The sequence below is a fragment of the Xenopus tropicalis genome, chromosome 3 (assembly GCF_000004195.4).
Source record: "Xenopus tropicalis strain Nigerian chromosome 3, UCB_Xtro_10.0, whole genome shotgun sequence".
Classification (NCBI taxonomy): Eukaryota; Metazoa; Chordata; class Amphibia; order Anura; family Pipidae; genus Xenopus; species Xenopus tropicalis.
The window spans coordinates 77,254,700-77,281,604 of NC_030679.2; the positions used below are offsets into that span (position 1 = coordinate 77,254,700).

General features: G+C 38.0%; 1 protein-coding gene across 5 annotated transcripts in view; it reads right to left on the reverse strand.

The window, feature by feature from the left end:
* Positions 1–4,355: 4,355 nt before the first annotated feature.
* Positions 4,356–26,905, reverse strand: part of kmt2e (lysine (K)-specific methyltransferase 2E) — a 63,904-nt gene continuing 41,354 nt past the window's right edge. For 4 of the 5 annotated variants that reach the window (XM_018092321.2, XM_012960004.3, XM_018092320.2 and 1 more), the window contains 12 exons: positions 26,109–26,207; positions 20,291–20,455; positions 16,851–17,165; positions 16,069–16,320; positions 14,343–14,487; positions 13,604–13,857; positions 13,370–13,426; positions 12,724–13,284; positions 10,942–11,225; positions 8,066–8,151; positions 7,132–7,226; positions 4,356–6,573 (listed from right to left, as the gene is read on the reverse strand). In XM_018092321.2, coding sequence (XP_017947810.2) covers positions 5,149–6,573; positions 7,132–7,226; positions 8,066–8,151; positions 10,942–11,225; positions 12,724–13,284; positions 13,370–13,426; positions 13,604–13,857; positions 14,343–14,487; positions 16,069–16,320; positions 16,851–17,165; positions 20,291–20,455; positions 26,109–26,207 — 3,738 coding nt within the window. In that variant the 3' untranslated portion in view covers positions 4,356–5,148. The remainder of the gene's footprint in view (positions 6,574–7,131; positions 7,227–8,065; positions 8,152–10,941; positions 11,226–12,723; positions 13,285–13,369; positions 13,427–13,603; positions 13,858–14,342; positions 14,488–16,068; positions 16,321–16,850; positions 17,166–20,290; positions 20,456–26,108; positions 26,208–26,905) is intronic. The other variant, XM_004913019.4, reaches the window with a different exon arrangement.

A 26,905-nucleotide genomic window follows, 5' to 3' on the forward strand; every position in this document is an offset into this window, starting at 1 on the left:
CTACATTGCAGCCGATAATTAAGGATAGCAACTGTGCTGCAGGGATCTGTTTACCTACATTGCAGCCGATAATTAAGGATAGCAACTGTGCTGCAGGGATCTGTTCACCTACATTGCAGCAGATAATTAGGGATGCCAAGCAGATGTGAAGGAGGTGCTAGTTAGGTACAGCAGGGAATCAGTCCTTCATTTTGTAGGGTAGCAGGAGAGCATGTTCCCTACCCACCCTCCCTGTTTAGGTTAGGTGTTGGCTAAGTTGGCATCACCCAGGAAAGTCTTAGCGGTTACAAATACAATGAGGGTGAATTCTGACATTTGGCACTACAAAATAGAGTAAAATTGCATTTCCTGGTTGTGTTTTGTGATCAGCAATAGAAGGAAAGTTGATGACACGCCCCATGAGAAGTATCCAAGAGGAGGGCAGGAGCAGAATACTTATTATTTACAGGAAATTATAAACATAGAGAAAAATATTAAAGTGATACTGACACTAAAAAATACTTTTTAAAATAGTCATTTATATAGGATCATTTTTTTTACCAACAGGTTTGCTTCTGTCTGACCTCCTTCCTCAGTCAGAAGGTGATCATTTTCTTTGCTTCCTTGTGCAGAGTGAAACCCCGCCCCCACTTCCTGTTCAGGTCTCTCATCAAAAGAAAAAAACCCTGCTCATGCACAGACTGGCTCCTGCTGCCTCCAGGCATGCGCAGAAGGCTCTCCAAGTCGACTACAGTCGAATTGAAGAGAGAACTGAACAGGAAGTAGGGGTGGGGCTTCAATCTGCACAAGGAAGCAAAGAAAAACAAAGAAACAAGATGTGAAAAAAGAGATCACATATATTCTTATGGGATAGGGAGCAAAGGAGAGGAAGTTTGATACAGAAGAACATGTTTACATAAAAGGAAATAAGATATCCTGTGTTTTTTTTGATAAAGGACTCAATGCAGCTTTTCTTAAATAACATTGTTAATTGAAGATTCAATGGTAACTTCAATCATAGGAATAACAAGCTTAGCTACTTCTTTAGCTAAAAGGGAGTATTCATAACCAGATGGATTTGACTGAGGTACATTTTTTTTTAGAGCTAAACAACCAGAGCCAGTAACCATCTCTGGATTTTTTTCTAGGTTTTAATTTATTTTTCTGTTTTCTGAATTTTTGCTGTTGCTTCTTTCCATTTTAGAGTAAATCAACAGTATTTGTATCTCCTACTTACATTTACCAGCTTAAATATGAAGCAATCAGCAAAATTTTAAATTGAATAAATTCTCTATAAGTTGGTGAAAGTTTCAACTTCCAAAGCAAAAACACAAACTCATCAAAAACTACTTGCCGTCATTTTCTCCCCTCCCTTTTTTTATTAGTACATAAATTAGAAAATTTGGAAGTTAACCAAAATAGACCATAAATAAAGTGTCCAACCTTCAATCAGAAGTTTTAGAAACAAATGTAGTAATGTAAAGTATCTAGTTAAGAATAAGGGCAAGGAGGACGGCCTGGAAAATGTCTGCTTTTGTGTTTTTCAGGCGGTCCTCCACTCCACTCCACGTGCCCACACTCGGGCAGTTGCCATAATCTTTAATGCAGGCACACAGAGCAGCATAGGGGAGCGGATATGCTTCTCTCGGCCTGGCTGAAAAACGCAGGGCTGAGAGAAGCAGATATATGCTTGATTTGGCTTCGCCCAATAGCACAAGTCTCACTAGCATGATACTTTGTAGGTTGAAACAATGTATAGCATCAACAACGTCAATCATTTATGGCAGCATGGTTAGAGTGAAAGGAGAAGTTCATTAAAACAAAGAGATACCCAACAAGTGAATTTCAGTGAATGTCTGGACTGAATAAATCAGAAATGTTTCCAGTTACAACTAAGAAGTTATTTGTATGTGCACCACTTCAAAAGTCATATAAATCACTATCTGAGGTCAGTTGTAAAACTGGAGAATAGAAACTCAAATGCCAATCTAAGCAATAATAAAACAGTATTTCTAAATGAAAAAAATAAGTCTCACCAAGATCTAAATGTCACGCTTGCCACCATACCTGGAAACTTTCTAAACCAGGCAGAAAGTTTTGAAGCAGACAGTCCCTACAGTGAAAGAAAGGTCAGAGGAATTCCAGCTGCAGAACTGTACTGCAATTTAAAGTCCCCGATCAGCAGGCACTTTCCTTCATCTATAGCACCTTGTTGTTATGTTTGGGGCTGCACATTCAGGGACTGGGGTGATTTAGTGCACAAGTGCTGTGCAGCTTTAAGATGGAGAGCATCTTGTCTGCTGTGTGTATGCTCCAGATCTTCTTACTTTTATAAAACTTGGTGCAAATGTAACATATGGACATATCATTTATATCCCCATTAAAACAAAATTCAGTTCCTTTTAAAAGCAAATGTGCATTCATGGGCGCAGATATTGACCCTTTTTTATGTGACAAACCATTATATGAAAGCTGCAGTGAAGTCTCCTGGTTGATGCTACACGTGACTGATTCTCAGCCTTCCTCTCTGTCTGCACTTGGAACCACTAGATTGGCCCGGGTTCTATTAATAATGAATTAATGATTCTAAGGTAACGTATTCCTTTTCCCCTCCCCCTACTAGGCTATTGACATATTGCTGGTCTTTGTATGCAAAATAAACATATATTCTGGGGAGTGTAGGGCCCATAACAGTAAATTCAGTTTGCAGGGCTTCTTCTTTTAAAACTCCAGTCTAACTGGCTGAATTCTTTGATAGACAGTATATGGCGGCTTGTATTCACCCAATCAGAATGGACAGATAGCATTCATATATAGGCGTCTTTGTATTGTGCCATTCCCTCAGGCCTCAATTCACTTGAAGCCTGAGCTATTTCTTTTTACCATTGATTACTCGTATGTGCTCTGTTCTGCTTAAGATGGTTGTAATCCCACTGTACAGACATTATGCATCTTTAATGTTAAATTATTGGACTTTTTCCAGGCACACTTGATAAAAAACCCTTAATTCAAGAACCACAAAAAATGAAGAGCTACAGCAAATTGTCTAAGTATATTACTATCTACTTCATACTAAAAATGAATTTAGAAGTGAACTACTCCTTTAAGGAAGGAGGGCTTGTGGAAAAAGAAATTTGGCACAAAATATCCTCATAAACTGCTTTTATGATGTACTGCATCCAGCAAATAACAGCTTGATAGGGATGCTACAAATCCATCACTTTCACATTTGGCAGAACACCAAAGATTCGGATAACAGAACCTAATTTGCATGCTAAAATTTAAGGATTTGAACAAAAATTCAAATGCATCAATTAAGAATATGAAAAAGATTTTTAGTTGTCCAAAGATAAAAAGGTCCCATGAGTTCTGCAAACAAAAGTGCTGCTACTTGGTCACATCCCAAACAGAATACTGGACCTACAACATGCTTTGTTTTTTTCTTTAAAAGAAGGAAAGTAATTTTGGCATTTTACTGCCAATAGATTCACTACATTAGTGCCACCTAGAACGATATATTTGTTCTGCAGAAACATTACTTTATCTGAGTAAAGAAGCTTTCTCTGTTTAAGGTTGCAAATAACTTTGCTCTTCTATCTTTCTCTGCTTTGGGTTTATGCATGTGTCCATTTAAAGGAACAGTAACATCAAAAAATTAAAGTGTTTAAGGGCTCTGGCACACGGGGAGATTAGTCGCCCGCGGCAAAACTCCCTGTTCGCGGGCGACTAATCTACCAGAGTTGCCTTCCCCCTGCCATCCCACCGGCGAACATGTAAGTCGCCGGCGGGATGGCAGACACGGTGGGGCGATTTCGGGAAATCGCCGAGATTTGCGCGAAATCGCGCCACCGCGTTTTAAAAATGCTGTACATTATATTTTGCGCTTCTGTACCAGCCCAAGGCAATCACATCCCTGAAATCAGTACATTTAGCATCAAAATGTAATAGACAGCCCTGTAGCATCAGCTTATATGGCAAACCCTGCTTGATAATTTTCAACAACCCCTAAGCTTAGTTTCCCAACAGCTGCCCAGAGCATACTGAACATGTGAGTGTCACTGACACTTCTAACAGAATCCAAGATGGGGAGCTCCTGTGACAACTGTTAAGACCTATATCATAACTACTATAGTGATGCTGAAACTTTAAGCCAGTGCAGTAAGTTTAGTGTATAAAATATGGCATTTATAGCCATATTCATCTTTATGGTTTAGTTCTCCTTTAAGCACTTACATATTTATTCTCACTATTCTATTTTACCCTATACCACCCCTCTTGGTTTGTATTTATTCCTTGGAAAGCTGTGCACGCATTTGTGGTGCAATATAAATTAATTAATCCAGCAGAAACAAGGCTTGGAATCATAAGAAAAAAAGTGCCGAGACGTAATTTTAATATACATTTTAAGTGCTGTATTTATGCATTAATTTGCTTTTGTAAAATGTATGAAAGGACTAACCTGATAAAACTGACAATCGTGATTTATTAACATGAATTAAAATGCCCAACCAGTGCTGTAATGTGACAGTATATTACAAAAATTACATGTTATATACTGTACTACTTCCACAAAGATTATAGTTTGCAAAAAAAAATATATATATGTACAATGTTTTATCAAATGAGGTGGAAGCTTTCAGCCATATACAAGCAAAATACAGTATTTACAAAACTTCTAATGAAGTCAAGTTGTTAAAACAGAACTATACATTAATTTACAATGTTGTGTATAACTATTGGAAAAATGTTTGTTGCAACAATGAAACTGAATGGGTGCATATTTATAATCTAACATACACACGGGGCACAAGAGGCAGCTGAACCTGTTAGTGCCACGATTCATGTATTACCACATGTAGAAAAACATACAGTGGAGATCAAATAAATGTTGGGACAAGCAAATGTACAAGTTCCGCAGTAATAACAATACTGCCATAAAGGAAAAACTATGAAAACAAAATTGGAATGTTTACTCAATACTGGCTTAAAAAGCACACAGTACTTAAAAAACAAAATCAGAAGGAAAAAAGTACAATGAAACGCACTGGAATTTAAATTTGTACAAAGTTTCATATACAGGCCATAAAAAGTACCTTCGTAAGGTACATATAAAATATACAGTTTATTTTACACAACATTTAAAAATGTTAACACACAGGTTATCCAATTCTAATGCCATCCTGAGCCATGGTAATTATTCTGGAAGGTCGGAGGTACCTGTGGCCTATGAATAGGAACCTGGCCAGGCACTGTTGATGCCTGCTGAGGTCCTTGAACTCCATGAGCAAGGCTTACAGAGCCAGGATGCGGACAAAAACCTGCAGGTGTTGCAATACTGTTTGGTCCTTGTGTCTGAATATGAGAGTTCTGGCCAGGAAGTGGGAGATGCGGTCCTGTGGCAGAAGACTGGTGCTGTGGTACAGGTCCAACTTGGTTATGATGGGAAGCTTGTGTTGAATATGGTGCTACACTAGGATGAGCTCCTGAAGAGAAAACAGGTCCTTGATGAGTTTGCATATGAATAACTTGTGCTGATGCCGTGTGATTTCCAGCACCACCTAAAACATTTGCTGCTTGTGGAGGGGGTGGAGGTGGTGGTGGGGGAGGTGGAGGAACTGTATTTAAAACATGCTGGTGCTGCACTTGCAGGCCTTGGTGTCCTGCTGATACATGCTGAAGATGCGAATGATGAGGACTTGGGCCAGGTGGTGGAGGGGGTGGTGGAGGTAAATGATGCCCTGGTGTCTGAGAATGAATATGTGAGCTACTGGCTACTGGAACCGTATGACCTGGGCTTGTAACATGCTGAACAGAGTGCTGCTGATGGCAGCTTGGAAGAGGTGGCGGGGGGGGTGGTGGAACCCCTGTAGCTTGGAGATGTACATTAGGGCTTTGAGAAGGCAAATAATGTCCAGAGTTTACATGGTGTCCTTGAATTGCTGGTTGTCCTGCTGCAGTTGGATGACCTTGATTTGGACCAGGTGTAAACACAGTTTGTTGGGACACAGCTCCCTTTATCTGACTAAAGTTCTGGAAGTTTATAGAGGGCTGCTGGTTTTGATAGTAAGTTGCTGTTGGAGGTGGGGGTGGGGGAGGTGGAGCAGGACTGCTGGCGGTCTGTTGATTAAAGGGAGTATAAACATTGGAGCACTGTCCTGGCTGGGTCTGGGAAAACAACTGGCCACTAGAGGGCTGTGGATTAGCAGGCTGAAGGCTTTGCACTACGGGGTAAAAGTTTGGAAGAGACTCTCTTTGTGGTGTTCCCACCTGATGCTGCTGGGGATGATGTGGCCTATATGGAGAACCTAATTTTTGTGAATGAGGCTTTGGTGAAAGATAACCATGTTGTACTGGTGTTGAAGATTTTGGAGGGTGTTCAAGAAGAGGAGATGACGGACAATGCAACTTTAAAGGTGTAGAAGGTAGCTTCTGAGCATGGGGAATGAGAGACTTAGAAAGGAGCTGTTTCTGCTGAGAATCGGTGTTACAAAAATTAACATCAGCAGTTGTTGATGGATTCACCATGGTTTCTTGGGCAGGATCTAGCTTTGAGGGCGTCTTTCCATGAGATAAATTAGGCACCAGAGAACAGGGCTGCATAAAAAAAAAAAAAAAAGAGAAAAGAGAAAACTGTATAAGCATGTAAAGTTTTATAATTTATTCTTTTGTAAAAAATGTTATTCTCCAACCAATGACTAACTGTAATAATGGTGTGTGGGCAGCCATCTAAGTTCATTATGCATGATCACGTGCTTTCAGAAACTGCCAGCACAGCACAATGCCAGTCCATTCAGGCAGCTGTCACCCTCACTTAAGGTCCCCATACACGGGCCCGATTGTAGCAGCCGATATCAGTCCCTTGGACCAATTTGGCAGCTTATCCGCCCATGTAGGGACAGAAACGAGGGGCATGGCCGACCGATATCTGGCCTGAAATTACCCAGATATTGATTGGCCAGGTTAGAAAATTCAGTCGGATCGGGGACCGCAACGGCTCGTTGATGTGGTCCCCGAACCGACTGCCGCCGTTAGAATTCGATCGTTTGGCCCAAAATGCAGATATATATCTATATTTCTATATCTGCTAACAAAGAAAAAGTGACAGCAGGTCTTTATATTGAGTGTGCCCCTTTAAAGGGTGCAATTCCTTACCTTACTCTGTTTAGGACTTCTACAATTCTTACTGGATATGTCTGGTGACTGGCATTCCTTGGCATTAGCAGGGTCCCCACCTTCTATGTCAGCATCTTAATAAAAAAAAAAAAAAGATAAAAGGTTAGCTATGGCATGGTCTTTGATGGAGAAGTTTTTAACATATTTAAAATGTATGTGCTCAGTTGTAACTGGGTTGTTTCCTTTGCCGTTTGGCAGTTCTTGGTCAGCTGTGGGGAAATATTTTTTCCCCTTTCCAGTAATCCCAAACTCCATCTTACGCTTGATTCTTGTGCCAAGAAGATATTCACATGTCTATGAATAGTGCATGTTTGAGCTATTTGTCTGGGCTTCCAAACAGAGGTATAAGCCATAAACATAAACAGGCTGCTTTGAGCTGGCTCATCAGTGTAAGAGCGGTCTGGTTCAGTAATAAAGTGCAGATTATAGAGTTGGAACCTAAAGGTGGCCCTCACACTGGTCAGGTACACTCCCCAAATGATTGTACTCATGGAAATCTTAAAGAACAGGGCCAGATTTTAACGTCCCTAGGATGGCGATAATTTACCTGGCTGCCCCCCACAGAGTGCCCACACATACGCAGAAGTTAGAAAGTGAAAATGGTTTTACTTTCTTGTTTCATTCAGCGAATAGCTTGTGTTGAAAAGTAGGGTATATTGTCCCTTTAACAACAATGTACCTGAACCAAAGAGTGGGTGGGTGCTTATTTAGGCAGGCGTCTGCAGGCACCAAAGCAGACAACCTCACTGCAGGTATTTAAAAGCATTTCTACTTAAACTGGATAGATATATTAGCAACTCAGCCACAATGGTATTTAACAACATTTTTCTTATTTAATCTGGGAAAAGCTGCCAGAACAAAACACTGCAAGAAAAAAAATATTGTACAAATTCATCCATACAATTTTACTTACCATCTTTGTCCTTTCTGTGGTCACTCAGTAACAAAGCTCTTTGATAGCTTCTCTCTCTGACTTGCTCAACACATGTTGATGCAGTCCTAAAAAACATATGAATACAATTAATTTAACTACACAGTAAATGTATAGATATGGACATTAATTTATGTGACACTAGAGCTGTAGTCAAATAAGAGAGCTCTTACGAGCTTGAGTGTGTTTGCTGGGAGTTGCAGGTTGAACCATGCAGTTTATCATTACAAGAAAAGGCAGAAAGCAGGGTTAAGTTCTATTTAACCCGCTCATGCTGATAAAGGTGTGCATAGGTGCATACTGTCCCTTAGCACAGAATCCATAGGGTAGGCACTCACGATTTTCAAAGTTAAACTTGCCTGGGTGCAGTCCTCATGTATATGTACAAAAATCTTTCGAAAGTAGTAGTAATAGTAGTAGTAGTAATTGTTATATTCTACAAATAAAATTTTTTGTTCACCATAAGTCCTGTGTGGAGCGGCCTACTTTCGAAAGATTTATTTATTATATATATCTCAAAAGTATTCGGCCCCCTTGACCTTTTCCACATTTTGTCACATTACAGCCACAAACATGAATCAATTTTATTGGAATTCCACGTGAAAGACCAATACAAAGTGGTGTACACGTGAGAAGTGGAACGAAAATCATACATGATTCCAAAATTTTTTACAAATAAATAACTGCAAAGTGGGGTGTGTGTAATTATTCAGCCCCCTGAGTCAATACTTTGTAGAACCACCTTTTGCTGCAATTACAGCTGCCAGTCTTTTAGGGTATGTCTCTACCAGCTTTGCACATCTACAGACTGAAATCCTTGCCCATTCTTCTTTGCAAAACAGCTCCAGCTCAGTCAGATTAGATGGACAGCGTTTGTGAACAGCAGTTTTCAGATCTTGCCACAGATTCTCGATTGGATTTAGATCTGGACTTTGACTGGGCCATTCTAACACATGGATATGTTTTGTTTTAAACCATTCCATTGTTGCCCTGGCTTTATGTTTAGGGTCGTTGGAAGGTGAACCTCCGCCCCAGTCTCAAGTCTTTTGCAGACTCCAAGAGGTTTTCTTCCAAGATTGCCCTGTATTTGGCTCCATCCATCTTCCCATCAACTCTGACCAGCTTCCCTGTCCCTGCTGAAGAGAAGCACCCCCAGAGCATGATGCTGCCACCACCATATTCAGAGTGATGTGCAGTGTTATTTTTCCGCCACACATAGCGTTTTGCATTTTGGTCTCATCTGACCAGAGCACCTTCTTCCACATGTTTGCTGTGTCCCCCACATGGCTTGTGGCAAACTGCAAACGGGACTTCTTATGGTTTTCTGTTAACAATGGCTTTCTTCTTGCCACTCTTCCATAAAGGCCAACTTTGTGCAGTGCACGACTAATAGTTGTCCTATGGACAAATTCCCCCACCTGAGCTGTAGATCTCTGCAGCTTGTCCAGAGTCACCATGGGCCTCTTGGCTGCATTTCTGATCAGCGCTCTCCTTGTTCGGCTTGTGAGTTTAGGGGGACGGCCTTGTCTTGGTAGGTTTACAGTTGTGCCATACTCCTTCCATTTCTGAATGATCGCTTGAACAGTGCTCCGTGGGATGTTCAAGGCTTTGGAAATCTTTTTGTAGCCTAAGCCTGCTTTAAATTTCTCAATAACTTTATCCCTGACCTGTCTGGTGTGTTCTTTGGACTTCATGGTGTTGTTGCTCCCAATATTCTCTTAGACAACCTCTGAGGCCGTCACAGAGCAGCTGTATTTGTACTGACATTAGATTACACACAGGTGCACTCTATTTAGTCATTAGCACTCATCAGGCAATGTCTATGGGCAACTGACTGCACTCAGACCAAAGGGGGCTGAATAATTACGCACACCCCACTTTGCAGTTATTTATTTGTAAAAAATGTTTGGAATCATGCAAGCCACTGTATATGTATGTGTATATATATATATATATATATATATATATATATATATATATATGTATATGTATATATATATATGTATATGTATATATATATATATGTATATGTATATATATATATATGTATATGTATATATATATGTATATGTATATGTGTATATGTATATGTGTATATGTATATGTGTATATGTATATGTGTATGTGTATATGTATATGTGTATATGTATATGTATATATATATATATATATATATATATATGTATATATATATATGTATATATATATATATATGTATATATATATATATATATGTATATATATATATATATATATATATATATGTTGCAAGAAGACAGGCACTCACGTATAAGTAGGTCCAAGGGAGCCTGGGTGCAGTCCCAAAATAATAGATGGAGTAGCTGTAGAGAGAGTCCGCACTCACAGGTCTTAAGAAAATATAGAAGTTTTATTCAAATCAACATCTAACGTTTCGGCTGCATCTTTGAGAAAGGCCGTGGATGCAGCCGAAACGTTAGATGTTGATTTGAATAAAACTTCTATATTTTCTTAAGACCTGTGAGTGCGGACTCTCTCTACAGCTACTCTATATATATATATGTATATATATATGTATGTATATATGTATATATATGTATATATATATGTATATATATATATATATATATATATATATAGATATAAGATATATGATGATATAAGATGATATGATAATATAAGATATAAGATGATATAAGATAGAGATAGAGAGAGATAGAGATAGAGAGAGATATATATAGATATATAGATAGATATAGATAGATAGATAGATATATATATATATATATTTTTTTTTGTTTAGTTCTAAGGATGTACATGATTACTCGGATTGTAAGTAAACAGACTTGATTTAGTATAAGAACTACTAGAGTCCTTACCACTGCACTTCAGGATCATTTTTTTCAGTGGATGAGGTGTCAGTTACTGAAGAAGTTTGTTCGGTTTCTTCAGAAGGGACAGACTGGACTTCAGATGGCTGAGTTAAACAAGTGCTAGCGTCATTTTGATCAATACACTCTGCAACAGCACTACAACTTTCAGAAGGGGTGCAGTTGACAATACCATCCGGATGAGGAGATAAAGTGACCAGAGATAAATTTTCCTGTTTAGAGCCACTTTTTCTTGCTTCTTTCTGTCTTTTTCTATATTCCAGCAATGACACCTAAACAGAGCAAAAGGAATACAAATATGATTTGCAAACCAGTTTGTGAAATATGTTACCCTTTTGTGAAGAAACAGTTCAGAATGAAAGGTAAATAGGAGAAAGCCTGACTACAAATAAGAGCTGTAAAAATAACAATACAAGGAAACCTTTGCAGTAAATCTGTTTTTGGTTGCAGGTGTCAATAACCCAGACAACCAGATTATGTTTAGTAGCAGGCCAGAAGGAGGCAGATTAGTAGGCTTAATAATTAAAAAAACATAACAGAAACTAAAGCCTGACAAAGGGTTAGGTCTAAAATTATGTACCAAAAGTCTCATAATAGCGAATATCCATGCGGCCCACAGTTTCCTTTGCAGTTCTGAGTTCTATAGTAAGTATACTATAAATGCTTCCTAAATGATCCCTTATCTGGAAACCTGTTAACCAGAAAGTTCTGAATTACAGAAAGGCCATATCTGATAGACCATTATAAGCAAAGAATACTAATTTTTACAAATGATAACCTTTTTCTCTGTAATATTAAAACAGTACCTTGTACTTGATCCCAACTAAGATATAATTAATCCTTATTAGAGGCAAAAAAGCTAACTACTGGGTTTATTCAAATGGAGTCTATGGGAGATGGCCTTCCCATAATTTGGAGCTTTCTGGATAATGTATCTCATATCTTACAAACCTTATCAAAAGTCAATCTCTCATGGGTAATGAAAAACAAGATATCAGTGGTATAGAATAACAACCATTGTCCTACAAGTAATAAATATATGCACCACATAACTGCATGTACTTGTGAAGCATTGCAGACATGTGGTTCAAAAGACCAATTACCAATGTTCATATACCAGCCATACATGTACAATTACGGTCCAAGCCCTTTGTATTGTTTGTAAGGTGTATAACTTCAAATGAACTTATACTTGCACTCATTTGTCACTGAATAGCCACTTAGTGGTGCTGTGTTTTTACACTTTGGTTTTTAACAGGATAATAAATAAACTTGTAGCATTTTATGTTCCACGCTGTGATGGACTGTCTATCATACTGTCTCTTCATATCATCTTTTGATTTACATTTGAGCTGTGTGCAAAAACAAAATTATTTTCCCTTCATGGCATTACTTAAAATGGCAAAAAGTTTGTTCTACTGAACCAATAGGACAGAATCTTTAGTTAATATAGAAAGCAGACAGGACTTGATTATGGTACTAGGGTGTATATCTAAGCAGAGTGAAGTCCATTCAGCAGGATAGGAAGCTGCTATACATCCGATATTTTAAAAACAGAGTTTTAGCATGCTGTCTCATTGCCATTAATGTTAGGTTAGAATCAACATATGATTTCATATTATGGTTAAAGAAAAAGGTCACAAATGTTACAAAAATCACTGGTGCTGCAAGTCTGGACTGAGAGAATTATTATTTAGGAAAATATGCTAAAAAGAAAGAAAAAAAAAAAAGTGCAGTTATTTAAAAAGAAAAACAAAAAACCCCACAAACCTTTTTCTTTTGCGGAGGATTAAGTGGTGTACCATTTCCGTCTAATATCCCATCACCACCAAGAGATCTTCCAAATCCAGAAACAGTTCCCTCCTCTGCAGAGCAGAAGATAGGCCCATCTATGAAAACGCCCCGTGAGTCTTCTGGGATCAAGCATTTGGATTCATTCATTCTGAATCCACCACCAACTTCAAGCTGGTGAGAAGGGGTTAAATCTCTTAAATTAGAATTCATGGACAAGAAGTTCACCCCTGTTCTATTTGGACTTTTAATCCAAGTTGAATACATGGTGCCTTGTCCACTAAGAGCAGTTTCCTGTAGGCTATTTAAATCAGTCCTATCCTGTGGAGGCTCCATGACCTTTTGCAGAGAGCTATGTTCATTTATGTCTGCTCCAAAATGGACCTCTGATGCAGCATCATTTTCACCAGGACACTGACCAGAAACATCAGTCCTATTCCTAGGGCTGCAGTAGCCAAAAGTCTTTATTTCTTGAAGCCCCATGTCAGACAAACTGGTATTTCTGAAAGAATTCAATGCTGTAGATGCCCGGTCATTTCCCTGCAAAGGGGTAAAAAAAGTGTTAAAATTTAATTACACTCACATAGCATGGTCTCTGCTATTAAGAAATTTAAGATGCACTTACTTCCTGACAAAAAGATCTTCGGTTCACTTCTGGTGAACTATCAGGTGAAGAAATACTCTGTAAAGAAAAGATCAACGTTGGTTGTTTCACATCTGCAGCTTTAGTTAGAATACTCAAAGAATTGTAGATTACATCTGTTTAAAGTACTTGAACACATTTTCAGGACCTGGGTCATGCCTATAAACATAAAATCTGTGTGATTAGTGCTCATAGATAGTATGCTCTATACAATACCTCAAAATGCATGTTGTTTCCACGCAGACAGGGTGTTACTGGAGTAACTGGTGAGTAGGTTTGCTTGCAACCGTTGCGACAGATTTCCTCTTCTACTTTTACCCTGGGTGGAGTAGTAAATAAGGATGTATCCATGGAAGTAATATCAGTATGTGTAGGGGTAGCATAAGGAGATGCAACTGGTGTTGAACTTTCGGAAAAATTGCAATCCAAAAAATTAAACAACCTTCGTTTCTTCAGTGGAGTTGTAAAATCTATGTAAATTAAACAAAAAACATAAAATGTATGGAACGTAAACAATACTAATGATATAAACATTTGTGCAAACAAATGGAATCTAACCTGCATGTTGTATAAATAATGATTACTGGAAAGCAAAGAAAAACACTTTTTTTTTATGAATACACAGAAATCATACTGCCAATGAGGCCTCATTTAGCCCTACTTAAAATACATTGTACAATGAACAATGTATTATTACTATAAGAAAATATTAAGCTAGAACATACAAGAGAAATAAGTTACCTGATGAAAACATAAGTGGCTAATAAACCTTTATTATATCACAGGCACCCAATAGCATTAAATTGAAGTATTAATTTTATTAAGGCGATGTAAATCATGCCCTTTGTTCGGTTTCACCTTTCTTTTAAAGGGAAATAGCAGAGAAAACACATTATGTGCAAACTATTTTCCTCTCCCACAATATACATTAAACAATGATTATTTTGGATCTCACCTGCCAGGGGAGAGCTGCCATTCATTATTAGATGGCATTTATTTTCATGTAATGAAACCGGACTTTGAGATCGGTCCTGAGCAGGAGAACCAAATGGATTAACCCCCGAAGAATTTTCTTCTTCCAGAGCTTTCTTCAACCAACGCTGGAGTAATTAAAAAAAGGGTTTTGTAAAGAAAGTTTACTTAAGCAAGCACTCGTGCAATTTAAGAACAAGGAAAGGCCTAACAAACTTGAACCACCAGTGACTTGACTTTAGGTCCAATTTAAAGGACAAGGAAAAGTAAAGTATAAAATAAAACAATAACTCAATTGACTAATTTTTCTATTTTCAGTGCTTTCTGAGACATCACTTCTAGCTTGCAAGTACCAGGCTTTTGGCTCAACAGCCATTCAGAGTGGCTATATGCACACAGAATCAACTAACAAGTTTCCATTATATATCAGGTTCTGCTATCACACAAACACACCTAGTTCTATCTATATAATCTAAGAATGTTTTGTCATTAGGGACATGTCTAAAAAAAATTGCAGTGTAAGGATACCTTTGGGGCTAGTGCTCCAGGATGGAAGCACAAGAATAGCTTCTGTCCAACAAACTTCTGCCATTCCTTACATATTGATGGATTGTTAAACAAGTATGTTTATAGGAGGCTTGGGAAACCGAGAATCACATAACTCTTTCTAGCTGGTAATTGCTTTGCAGTGTTCTATCATATAATTTTTATTAGCCAGTATTATAAAAAGCAGTTCTGTGGGAGTGTCAATAAAGGCTAATATAGTAAGCTAACAAAAAATGTAATCTATAAAACCTAGAGCGAGAGGATGTCTAACATAATTTGCCAAAACTCAGCTTCCTCCATTCAGCTCTCTAACCCTAGTTAGTCAGCAACTTGAGGGGAGGGGGTCACATGAGACACAACTGTTCACTTAATTTGCTTTTGATCCTGAGCACAAACATCAGATTCAAAAGCAAACTCACTGAACAATTAATGTCCCTTATGCCCACCTAAAGTCACTGATTGGTTACTGAATGGTTACAGGTTAGAGAGTTGCAAAGGAGGAAGTAGTGTTCTGGCTATTACATTAGACATCCCCTCACTCCAGCCTTCATAGATTACATTTTTTGCTAACTAACTATAATAAAAACATTTTTTAAAGGTTCAATATTTCTGTAACAGTAATGAATCAGGCCTTCAAATTTGTCACAGAAGCTCATTATGTTGGATTTTGTTCAATGTCAATGACACTGCACATGCTCAGGGAGGGCTGGGTGAGAAGCTAAGCTTAGGGGCTATCACAAATCATCAAGTATAAAAAGATGTTTACTGTTAATCTACTGGGCATATAATTACATTCTAATGCTAACTGCAATGGTTTATGGTTTCAGAGTTGCCATATAATGTAAATCTGAATAAATTACTAATTGTGATTGTATCTTGCCTTTTATTTATTTTATACATTTAGTAAATTTTAAGTCTGTCCTTAGACAGCAGCACAGAGCATGTGCAGTGAATCAACACAAAAGATGATAAGGGGCATCTTTGGAGGCACAGATCTTCACTACTACAGGACTGTGGGGTTGCCACAGTACAGAAGCCCAAAACATATTGTGCAGCATTGCAACCCCACCTTTTTAAGCTTTAACTCTTCTTAATGTAACCTGGTATGCAAAAATAAAAATATTTAGTTCCAAAAAGCATTACATTTCGGTGTATTTGAATACCTTTTTGCAACAACTGGAAACATTCTCTTCATTTTTCTTCTTCTTTTTCTCAGAAAGGAATGGTGATGTAAACCTAATATAATGCTTAGGAGTGGTGTACACATGAGGACTATACATTAAACCTGGTAAGGAATTCAGCTGAGTAGCAAGGACTTCAGGATCTGTGGTTATTCTTAAAGGTCTTTCCAATATGGGCTCTCCAGGTTTGCCAGCTTTCTCGTGCTTTTCATTTAACCATTCATTTACCAAGTGCTAAGGGAAAAAGAAATACAATAACATTACATTTCTTTAGCAGTATATTTGCATGCACAAAAACATAATTTTAGCCCTGAAACTCCGTGGTGGCTTTTAACAATTAGCAAAATGAAAGAACCTGTGGTCTGAATACTTTTGCAATGGACTGTAGATAAAAGGCAAACTAATAAAACATTCCAGAAAGGGCTGATAAATTAATAAGATTACTAATTTGAGATCTATGCAAGATTTTTACGCATTAAATGAAGAGTGTGGCATTAAGGGGCACAATTTTAAAAATGATTGTACACACCCCCTTTAACTTTACTTAACTAACCCTGCAAAAGCTACACAAAAGCACACAAAGACCAACAAAAGGTACATAGTGGCATCTTTGTTGTGGGCAATGGAGAAAAAAAAGATATATATTAAAAAAAAAAAAAAACAACACACCAAAAAAACTATTTCACCCCCATATAACAATGCTCTTAAGAGTCTCAGACTCTAATATTAATTTCCTACCTATTTGGTATGCAAAGAAAACATACCTTTTTTGTTTTTGGGTACTTTATAGAACATTTGCTTTGAACACAAGATTCTGTCTCTGGAACTTCTTCTGTATTATGGGGACTGCTTTCATTTGGAGGTTCTTCAGGTACAGCATTATTTTCTGTTTCAATCTGCTGTGGTACAACCTCAACATCTGGGGAAGATGGCTGGATATCTGAGCAGGTACTTATAGTCCGGTGCCGACGACGCTGTTGTCCAATATGAGTCCTACTTCTTGTAAAACTCTTTCGCTGCTTTGTGCGATTTATTTTGGCAGGAGTAGGTTTGCTGGCAGGTTCTTCCTTAACTGGTTCCTATTTTATAAAATGAGGGAAAGAAATGGTAAGGTGTATGAAAGTCTTACAAAACTACATTTGTTGAACTGCAGTAAGTAACAAATTATCCATCACTGGTAGAAATCTTATCTGATGAGCCCTGAGAATGGGGGGCTGGACAGACTACCGTAAAATCCTATTTGACTTCAGTCTGATTATGGTCTGCTGATACCAATTTTTGTAAAACATGTGAGGTGTTAGGAGACCAGGATGCACAGCTCCCTTCCATAACCAGTTAGATCTACATTTATAGGCTGTTTGAATAATGGCCACCCACAAGCATTAACAGTATTTGGCAAGTCCGCTGACTGGATGCCTTGCTATTAAAATCCATTTTATTTGGTTAGATAAAGAGAACTAGGAACTACACCTGACTACTTTATCACCACCAAAGTACACTGATGCTTTATCCATAAGGAATTAGTGCTCCTCCAGCAAACACAGAATCATAACAAGTGACAGATTATGGTACATTTAACAGGGACAAAGTAAAACTTAAGCTAAAATTACTGATTTAAAGGTGTACTATACCCCCCTTTCAATATGAATTTTACGAAGTGTTTGGGCCAGACATACTATTTGCCTATTGTTTTAATCACAAAAAATTTATGGCCATTTCTTAAAGAAGAACTATAGCCACCCCCCCCCCCCGGGCTATAAAAGCCCCCTTAACTAGCACATATCACCCTGCATAAAGGACTTCTCTTTATCTACCTCGCAAGGAGCAAACATGGAGTAACTTCAGTTTCCCTATTTGCTCTTTTTAGCTTAAAGGAGAACTATAGTATAGCTAGTTAAGCCCCCTTAACTAACACTGCCTTGACCCCCCCTCACCTTTCCCTTATCGCACAGTTTCTAACTTTTAAAGGAACAGTAACACCAAAAAATGAAAGAGCTTTAAAGTAATAAAAATATAATGCATTGCTACAGTAACACTAGTATAATTTATATAATAAGCTGCTGTGTAGCCCCGGGGGCAGCGATTCAAGCTGGAAAAAAGGAGAAAAGGCACAGGTTACATAGCAGATAACAGATAAGTTCTGTAGAATACAATAGTGTTTTATCGGTTATCTGCTATGTGCCTGTGCCTTTTCTCCTTTAAATGGCTGTCTCCATGGCTACATAGCAGCTTATTTATATAAATAGAAAGTCTACTATAAAAGTAAACACCCAACTTTTACCAGTGCAGGGCAGCAGCACATTATATTTTAGTTACTTTTATACACTTTCATTTTTTGGTGTTACTGTTCCTTTAATACTGTCCCTATCGCTAACCCCAAGATAAAAGAGCAGAGTAGCGCAGCTGCGTACCTGGCCGACATCTTCTCTGCAACTGAACAGTCTTTAGGTCGCCACACCGACACTAACCCTGCTTGGACATGCGCAGCTGGTGGTAGCAGAAAATCTGGTCAAACTGCACATGCAGGGTCCGTGTCAGCAGTGAGACCCAAAGACTGTTCAGTTGCGGAGAAGATGTCGGCCAGGTACGCAGCTGCGCTACTCTTCTCTTTTAGCTTGGGGTTAGAGATAGGGACAGTTTTAAAAGTGTATGTACATGCCGTACTGTTTGTTGCTTGCCTGGTGCTAGGGTTTGGTATGTGGTGGAATGAACAGACAGATTACTGGGAGCAAATTGGAATCCTTGCAGCAGGATCTTGACAAACTAGCAACCTGGGCAGCTAAGTGGCAGATGCAATTTAATGGTGATAAATGTAAGGTCATGCACCAGGGATGTAAAAATATGCATGCCACTTATACCCTTAATGGGACTGCACTTGGCAAATCCATAGTTGAGAAACACCATGGAGTCCTTGTAGATAATAAACTTGGCTGTTGTAAACAATGCCAGGCAGCAGCTGCAAAGGCAAACAAGGTTTTGAGCTGTATTAAAAAGGGCAAACTAGATTCACTAAAATAGACAATGTTGATCATTTACTGATAATTGTCTCTATGTGTGTTTAGCAGAGGCAATTCTCACTATTGTCTATGGCAGGGTATTTTCTGGAGTTTAGTAGCTGTGAAAAAGTAGCTGCTACTAGTAGCTCAGTGTGTCTTCACCCTATGGGTGAATAGTGAATAAATTTTAGCAAATCTATGCCCCTTTAAATACAGCTCAAAACCTTTTTTGCCCCTCGCAGCTGCTGCCTGGCATTGTTTGCATACCATATGAATACTATATAACAGTTTAGTAACCAGCCCCACACTGATGTGTGACCAGTTTTTAGGAAGATTATATACAGGTATCGGACCCCTTATCCGGAAACCCGTTATCCAGAAAGCTCCAAATTACGGAATGCCCGTCTCCCATAGACTCCATTTTAATCAAATAATTCAGAATTTTAAAACCGATTTCCTTTTTCTATGTAGAAATAAAACAGAACCTTGTAATTGATTCCAACTAAGATATAATTAATCCTTATTGGGTTTAATTAATGTTTTATTGATTTTTTAGTAGACTTAAGGTATTGAGATCCAAATTACGGAAAGACCCCTTATCCGGAATACCCTTGGTCCCAAGCATTCTGGATAATGGGTCCTATACCTGTACTACTTTTTTTTGTTTCCTATGCAAGTTAATGAGGTTGATCTACTTTTGTGTTAACTTTTAATTTGATGTAGAGAGTAATATTCGGAGGCAATTTGCAATTGGTCTTCAATGTTTCATTATTCGTGTTTTTCTATTTATTTTGCTTTTTGTTTAGCAACAATCCAGGTTGGAATTTCAGCAGTGATCTGTTTGATAGGGTTCAAAGTACCTAAACAACCAGTGAGTGGTTTAAATGAGACTGGTATATGAATAGGATAGGTAAACTATAACAATAAAACTTTAGCCTCACAGAACAATAGTCTTTTGGATACTGTTGTCACTAACCCCCATATAAAAGCTAGAAGGAGCAAGAAGAAGATGGCAAAAAAAAAAAAAAAAAAATTAAGACCAATTATAAAGTTGCTTTGCACAAGCCATTCTAAAACATACTAACAGTTAACATAATGGTGAACCACCCCTTTAAAATCAACATAATGAAGTCCTATGGTAACAGAGACTGTAATTTATGTCACCAAGCTTGCCTGATACATTGCAATAACTAGCCAACATTATGTACCGGAGGGAGCTCCAATTCACTGATAATCTGTAAGTCCTTGCTCTCTGTTTTCACATCTGGTTTGGAAGTGCCAATTCTTTCTAAAGCTTGTTCTCTTCTTTTTTCTCTTTTTTCCAGTCTTGCAAAAGCTTGCAGAATAGCTTCCATTTTTCTTTCTTCTCTAGTCTAAGAAAAATAATAAATATTTATTTATCCTTACAGCATCATGTTAAGTCCTTAAAACAAAAACAATTAAAGCCTTTTCAAATAATAAACACAAAAAATATGTAGAAACTTTAGAAATTTGTAATATTAATAATAATTTATCTTGCACAGAAGCTGAACCTTTTTAAATAGATACTATAATAATTCAGACAAAACACGTAAAAACCATTACACGCAAACGTTGAGTTACATAGATTAGTATTGTAAAAATATAACTATATATAGTTGTATAACTGAAAATATTTCATAGTTCCTTAAGCCAAAAGAAAAAGGTACACCATAAACCTTACATCACTCACAAGGTGAATCTTTTCCAGCTTTACTTGTGTGGAGAATCCTGATTTGCATTAACGGATTCTGTCACTGCAGATTTTGGCCTGAGATGACACAAAAATCCACCTTCCACCCTGACTGTTAAAATCCATTAGCGTACTACCAGGCTTTGAAGCATCTTTGCAGACTGGAAACATTTTTCATTTCTTCCACTGTCAGCAACTCATTAAATTACCAGTTGCGATATATGGAATACAGAATACTTGGATTATTGAGTGCAACGGCACACGATTGGGGTGACTTCGATTTCAGCTAGTGGGTAACAAACCACTTGGAATCACTTCTCATTAATTTCAAAAATATTTTCAGTACTCATTTCTTGCACTGAGGGGTCAGGTGATGGTCACACAGCATTAGCTCGACTGCTCTCAGCCTGAGTTTTTTAGGCAGTTAAAGAGAAGCACAGCTCAGTGTATCTACGCTGAGAAGCACAGCTTCCGCCTGAATGCAGGTACATGTAGTGAAGATCGGCCGCAAAATGCTTGCTTCTGTGTTTTCCGGGTCTATTTCTGCTATGTGTGCCGAAACTCAGGATACAAGATACAATAAAGATACATAAAGCTAAAAAAATAAAAAAAGATACACAAAGCTGAGGGAGAGAGTGGATCCACCTGTCTAAAAACTGCAGGCTGAAAGCAGTGGAGCTGACTTTTTGTGTGCCCTTGCTCTAAAAAGCGGCCAAAAAGCATTTCCAAGCAACCACAACCCAACACAAGTCTAATCTGCACGTTAAAGGACCCCAAAAATAATTTTTTGCCTAATAAAAGAAAACATGATTCTAAGCAACTTCCCAATGTGAATGCATGAAAAAAAATGTGTGCTTTTAAAGTTATTTGTAAATGGAATTGCTACTGAAAACAGCATTTGCTGAACTCCTGCTAGTTACTTTTTAAACAATGCTGCAAGTGCAAAGCTCCCCCGGCAAGGCAGGTCTGTCAATCTGCTGGCTTGCGTTACATTGTTTCAAATGTCATAGCCACCAGGGTATTTAACAGAAAAAGACAGGCAGACAGAGTTTTATAGCAAAAACCATTGCAAATCTGTAATGAATGTATACAATGTATACAAATTATATTTCGGGTTGACTTGTCCTTTAAGTACATCCCAGCAAACCATCTATTTTTAGAACACACATATTCTGACTAAATCAGTTAATACATGTTTTTATATATAAAAAAAAAAAAAAAAAAAAAGTTTCAAAAGCGTAATGAATCTGTTTTACCTACAAAAAAAATGTTTCAGGTCAGTTACAAAGAGATTTGCTGTTTTCAGAATCCAGGACGAACTGAGCAGCATTTCTCTCGGTTTCCCTCAGTTAAGAGTCACCTTTTTAATAAACAACTGAGCAGTGACTAGGCCTGCCCAGGACCTTCCACTGTTTAGTTTTCTCTGAAGAAATGTACACTAAATTCCAGCAGCGACACCTTGTCACAGAGCAGGAATTCTCCTTTGTACTGCATACTCCACAGCTGGGAAGGATGAGAGCCCATTACACTGTTACCTCTTGGAGACTTGCTTGTGTAATATCTTTATTATAGTCATCATGGGTAGACAGACAGATATGAGGATGCAATGTCATTTACACACTAGCCAGTGTGTAAATATAAGATGGTTTTAGAATACAACAAATTCAAGCACCCTGAACACACCCTGAAACCCACTCTCCTTTCATTAAAGGTAAGGTGGCTATACACAGGCAGATTTAAGCTGCTGATTCAGACTCTTCAGACTGATGCAGCACCTTATCTGCCCATATGGGGCCCTTCAACAGGCCTACCTGACAGATCTGGCCAAAAATCATCCAGATGCAAGCAGGTGGGTTTGATTTTCCTCTCAGATTGAGGAGCGGATAGGGTCCCTTGTTGCTATAGCCCGTATTCCAGTTGTTCTAATCCAAATGTTAGGCCCTGTTGGATTAGCCAAATATCACCCACCCGCAGCTCGTATTTCCTTCACTGTAATCAGACCATTTGGCCCTAGTTGGCTACCTTAAGTGGGTATATTGTGGAAAAGATCTGTGCAGTGTATGGCTAGCTATAGTTGTAAATACAGTCCTTCTTGTCCTCAAGTTCCATTTCCTACCTTATGTTCTGAACTTGTAGAGAGCGCCTTTGGAGTCCATGCTCAACTCACATTGAAGGATAAGTAAGTTTTTTATTTTAAAATAACCTAAAATTTGTCTAAGCAGCCCCTAGAATAACAAACCTTTCTCCCTGCATGGAAAGTTGGAGGAACTTCACACTAGACAAGGAAGTAACAAAAAGAGCTGTAGTTGAACTGGCTGTAATACAGAAATAAAATAAATCTGGATGCAGAGGGGAAAAGTATGTAATTATGGGGCTTCTTAAAGTCATTTTAGAGATTTAAAGGCGAAGGAAAGGTAAAAACTAAGTAATCTTTATCAGAAAGGTCTATGAGGTGAATAGAGCCATAAGCACATAAGAGAGTCCTCTTTCATGCTGCACTGAGTGCTCTTTCAAAAGAAACACAGGATTTCTTGTCTTTTTGTAAACATGATATTCCAGTGTCTGACTTCCTCTCAGAAACATCCTTAATTCCTGTAGCCAGAGTCTGCGTAGTTCTCTCCTCTCTCCCGCGTCCCACAAGAATGCCAAGAACTCCCTCCCCCTTTAGGAATGTGTGATCTGAGCTATAATGGCTAGACTGCAGGCAGGAAGCTACTTAAAATGGCAGCTGCTGTCTTAAGCAAACAGAGAAAGTTTCTAAAGCTGTTTACTCAGGTATGGTAATGGTTTCTGCAGAATAAATATATTGTTCTAGGTGGCACTAACGTGGCAAATCTACTGGCAGTAAAATGCCAAAATGACTTTATTCTCCTTTATTAAAAAAAAAAAATTACTTATTGTTTAACTTAATTGTTACTAGCCAATCAGAATCTGACAAATCAACTTTATGGTCAGTCTACAGGTTTATTGAATGGTTTAAATTTTTATTGCCGTAAGGACACAGATGCAGGACCCACTGAAAGGATAAGCATAAGTAAGGCAGATGGGTAGATGTAACATAACCACATTTGGTATTATCTTTGTAAATATCGGTTTTAAAGGAGAAGGAAAGGCTAAGTCACTTGGGGGTGCCAAAATGTTAGGCACCCCCAAGTGACTTTTAATCGCTTACATTTTACCCCGGGCTGGTGTCCCAGTTCAGAGAAAACCGCACCAGCCTGGGTTACCTGCAGCGAATGCTTCCTGTTCAGTGTTCCTGCACGCCCAGTAGAGTGAATAACCGTTCTTTAACAAAAAAAAAAAAGTTGTCTTTTCACTCTACTGCACATGCGCTGGCCCAGGGATTTTGCCGGCAAAGCAAACACGGAAGGAGGAAGCGCTCGCTACAGGTACCCCGGTCTGGTGCGATTTTCTTCTAACAGGGGCACCAGCCCAGGGTACAAGGTAAGCGATTAAAGTCACTTGGGGGTGCCAAACATTTTGGCACCCCCAAGTGACTTAGCCTTTCCTTCTCCTTTAATATTCTATGGAGATTCGGTGTTTTGTATTTGTTTGTCTGTAGTATTTTGCATGTTTATTACTACAGATAAAAATACTCCTAGCATTCATAATTACGATTCATTAAAAAGTCAAAATGTACATTTCTTAACAAAAGTTGTTGACGCCCCTTGATAAAGGGCGTCACATTGCCCAAAACATGTTGTGTATTTTGGTCTGAAATAAATAGCATTTTAGCAGAATTCTGCTTTATGGTGCTCTCCTCTATATTTGGATTGTATTGAAGGGCTCAGCGGTGTGCCTTGCGAGGATTGATGCATCAAGCCTGATCTAAGGACTATGCGGTTGAATACCTATTTGTAGATAAGGAAGTAATTGCTTTCCAAATGCAGGTTTTAGCTTCTATCTTAGAAAGGACATACACAAAGTAGGGAGAGGTATGTCATTCTAAGGGCTGTTAAAGTACAACATTTAAAGTATGCAATTAAGTGGTGATGCTTTAAACAACTCTTGTCCAGGTTATATTTGCTATTGTGTAACAGATTAAAATAGTTTGCCCTGGGAGAAAATTCTACCTTTTACCACTTTGGGAATGTTTCACTAGTATCTATAAACTTTAACAAAAAAATTCTAGTCCAGTGAACTGCATGACACCCCCTATACAGAGGTCTCAGTGTTATAACATAACATGTTTGTTTCATTAAGAGAAATGTGTCACTTTAATTAAAAGGGTAAGAGTCAACACATCAAATTACTGTAGGCCTGGTGCTCTCCTCTATACCTTGTTACAGCTAAACACTTGGGGATAATCAACAGAAGTACAAAATATATTTCCAGTTGGCAGCCGTGCTATAAATGACTATAATTTATAAAGATACCTATTAAGATGCAAATAAATAAGAATCTATGCCTTTATAGTCAACAGAAATGAATGCAACATGTTAAACATTTTTCCACATAAAGATCTTATGATATATTCACAGATGCTTATTTTTTTTACATTATGCTGGTACTTTAATGCTAGTTTTAAGCATCCAAATGCAGGTTTTAGCTTCTATCTTAGAAAGGACATACACAATGTAGGGACAACACCTAAAGCACAACACCTAAAGTATGCAATAAAGTGACAATGCTTTAAACAACTCGTCCGGGTTATGCTTGATATCATGTAACAGAATAAAAGTTTGCCCCGGGAGAAAATTATACCTTTTACGACTGAGGTACTATTTCACTAGTATCTATGCCCAGCATGAATGTGATAATGAACTTAGGTGTGAGTGAGCAACTGATACAAAGCACTGTATAAAATGTGTTGGTGCTATAAAATGTCTGACGTTATATTACTCACTGCTTCTTGAGATTGTTTGCAGTATGGATCATCAAAGAATAAAGGGGGCGTTAAAAGTTGATTGGCATGCCAATATATATATTTTTTTAAACAATACCCATGTTTACAGCAGAATGCATGAAACATTTATTTTCAAAAACTACTGAAATGTTTTGAAACTGTAAATTATCAAGCATATTAAATACATTTTATGATACGATGAGCAAAAAGACGACTTTTAAAGCAGCGCCATAATGCAGAAAATTATTTACCATAACCACATAGAGCCATTTAACAAAAATCAGAGGCATTTAGAAAGCCAAGTGAAATGAATGCAGTAAGCAAGCCTTTTATTAGAGAACAATGCAAACAGGAAGCAATTATTATATCTTTGTCTAAAGCCTAGGAGGAAGCAACAGTCAGCATGGGAAGAGCAGCTGTCATTATGGCCAAGTGACAGCTTAAACTAGCAACTATCTTCCCGACTTACCATCTTCCTTTTTCTTTCTGCAATCTGCTCCTCTGTTTCCATTTCTACGTCATTGCTAAGAGGAGTATTTTCTTCTATATCATCATTAATATCTGGCTCCTGAAAGATGGGATGGAAATGACTGCTTTATAGAAGCTCCACTGCACTAGTAACTCAAGGGACACTAAACCTACCAAGTAACTACCAAAGACTTAAATTATCTCTCTGAGGTGCATCGGTGCAATTTCACATTAAACTGATGATCAATCAGTGTTTAAAAGATTAGGTTTATTTCAAAATAATCCTTTCAAATGGCTGCTACACTGAAACTGAAAGTTCGCTTTCAAATTTAGCTTACAAAGAAGTTTTCTTTGGAAATGTATGCCCTTATCTGAAGGCTCAAATGTCTTTAAAGTCAATATATAGCCCCACAAATTCCAAACTATACACTGATACTTAAGCATAAAGTTCCAGAAGAACTTGGAGTGAGGGGAAATCAGACATGTTTATTTTAAAGTCACACCTACATAAAGGATAACTGTGGCTAAAATCCATGTTGCTTCAAATGACAAGGCTCAAATTTGTAAAAGTGACAGCTAATGCAACTCATTATCTAAAACCCAGTTCTGTTTACCAGTTCAGTTCCTGAAACCTGCTCAGAGCACAGAACTTTATTCAATGATTTAAATGATTTAGTCACGTTAACTTTTAAATCCAGCAATTGGTCTTTTTTTCCCCAAGATAAACAAATGGATAAAAAAATCTTTCAACCTAAGAGCCTAAAATACAAACACCCCTAACTTGGGCAGCTTGCTTCT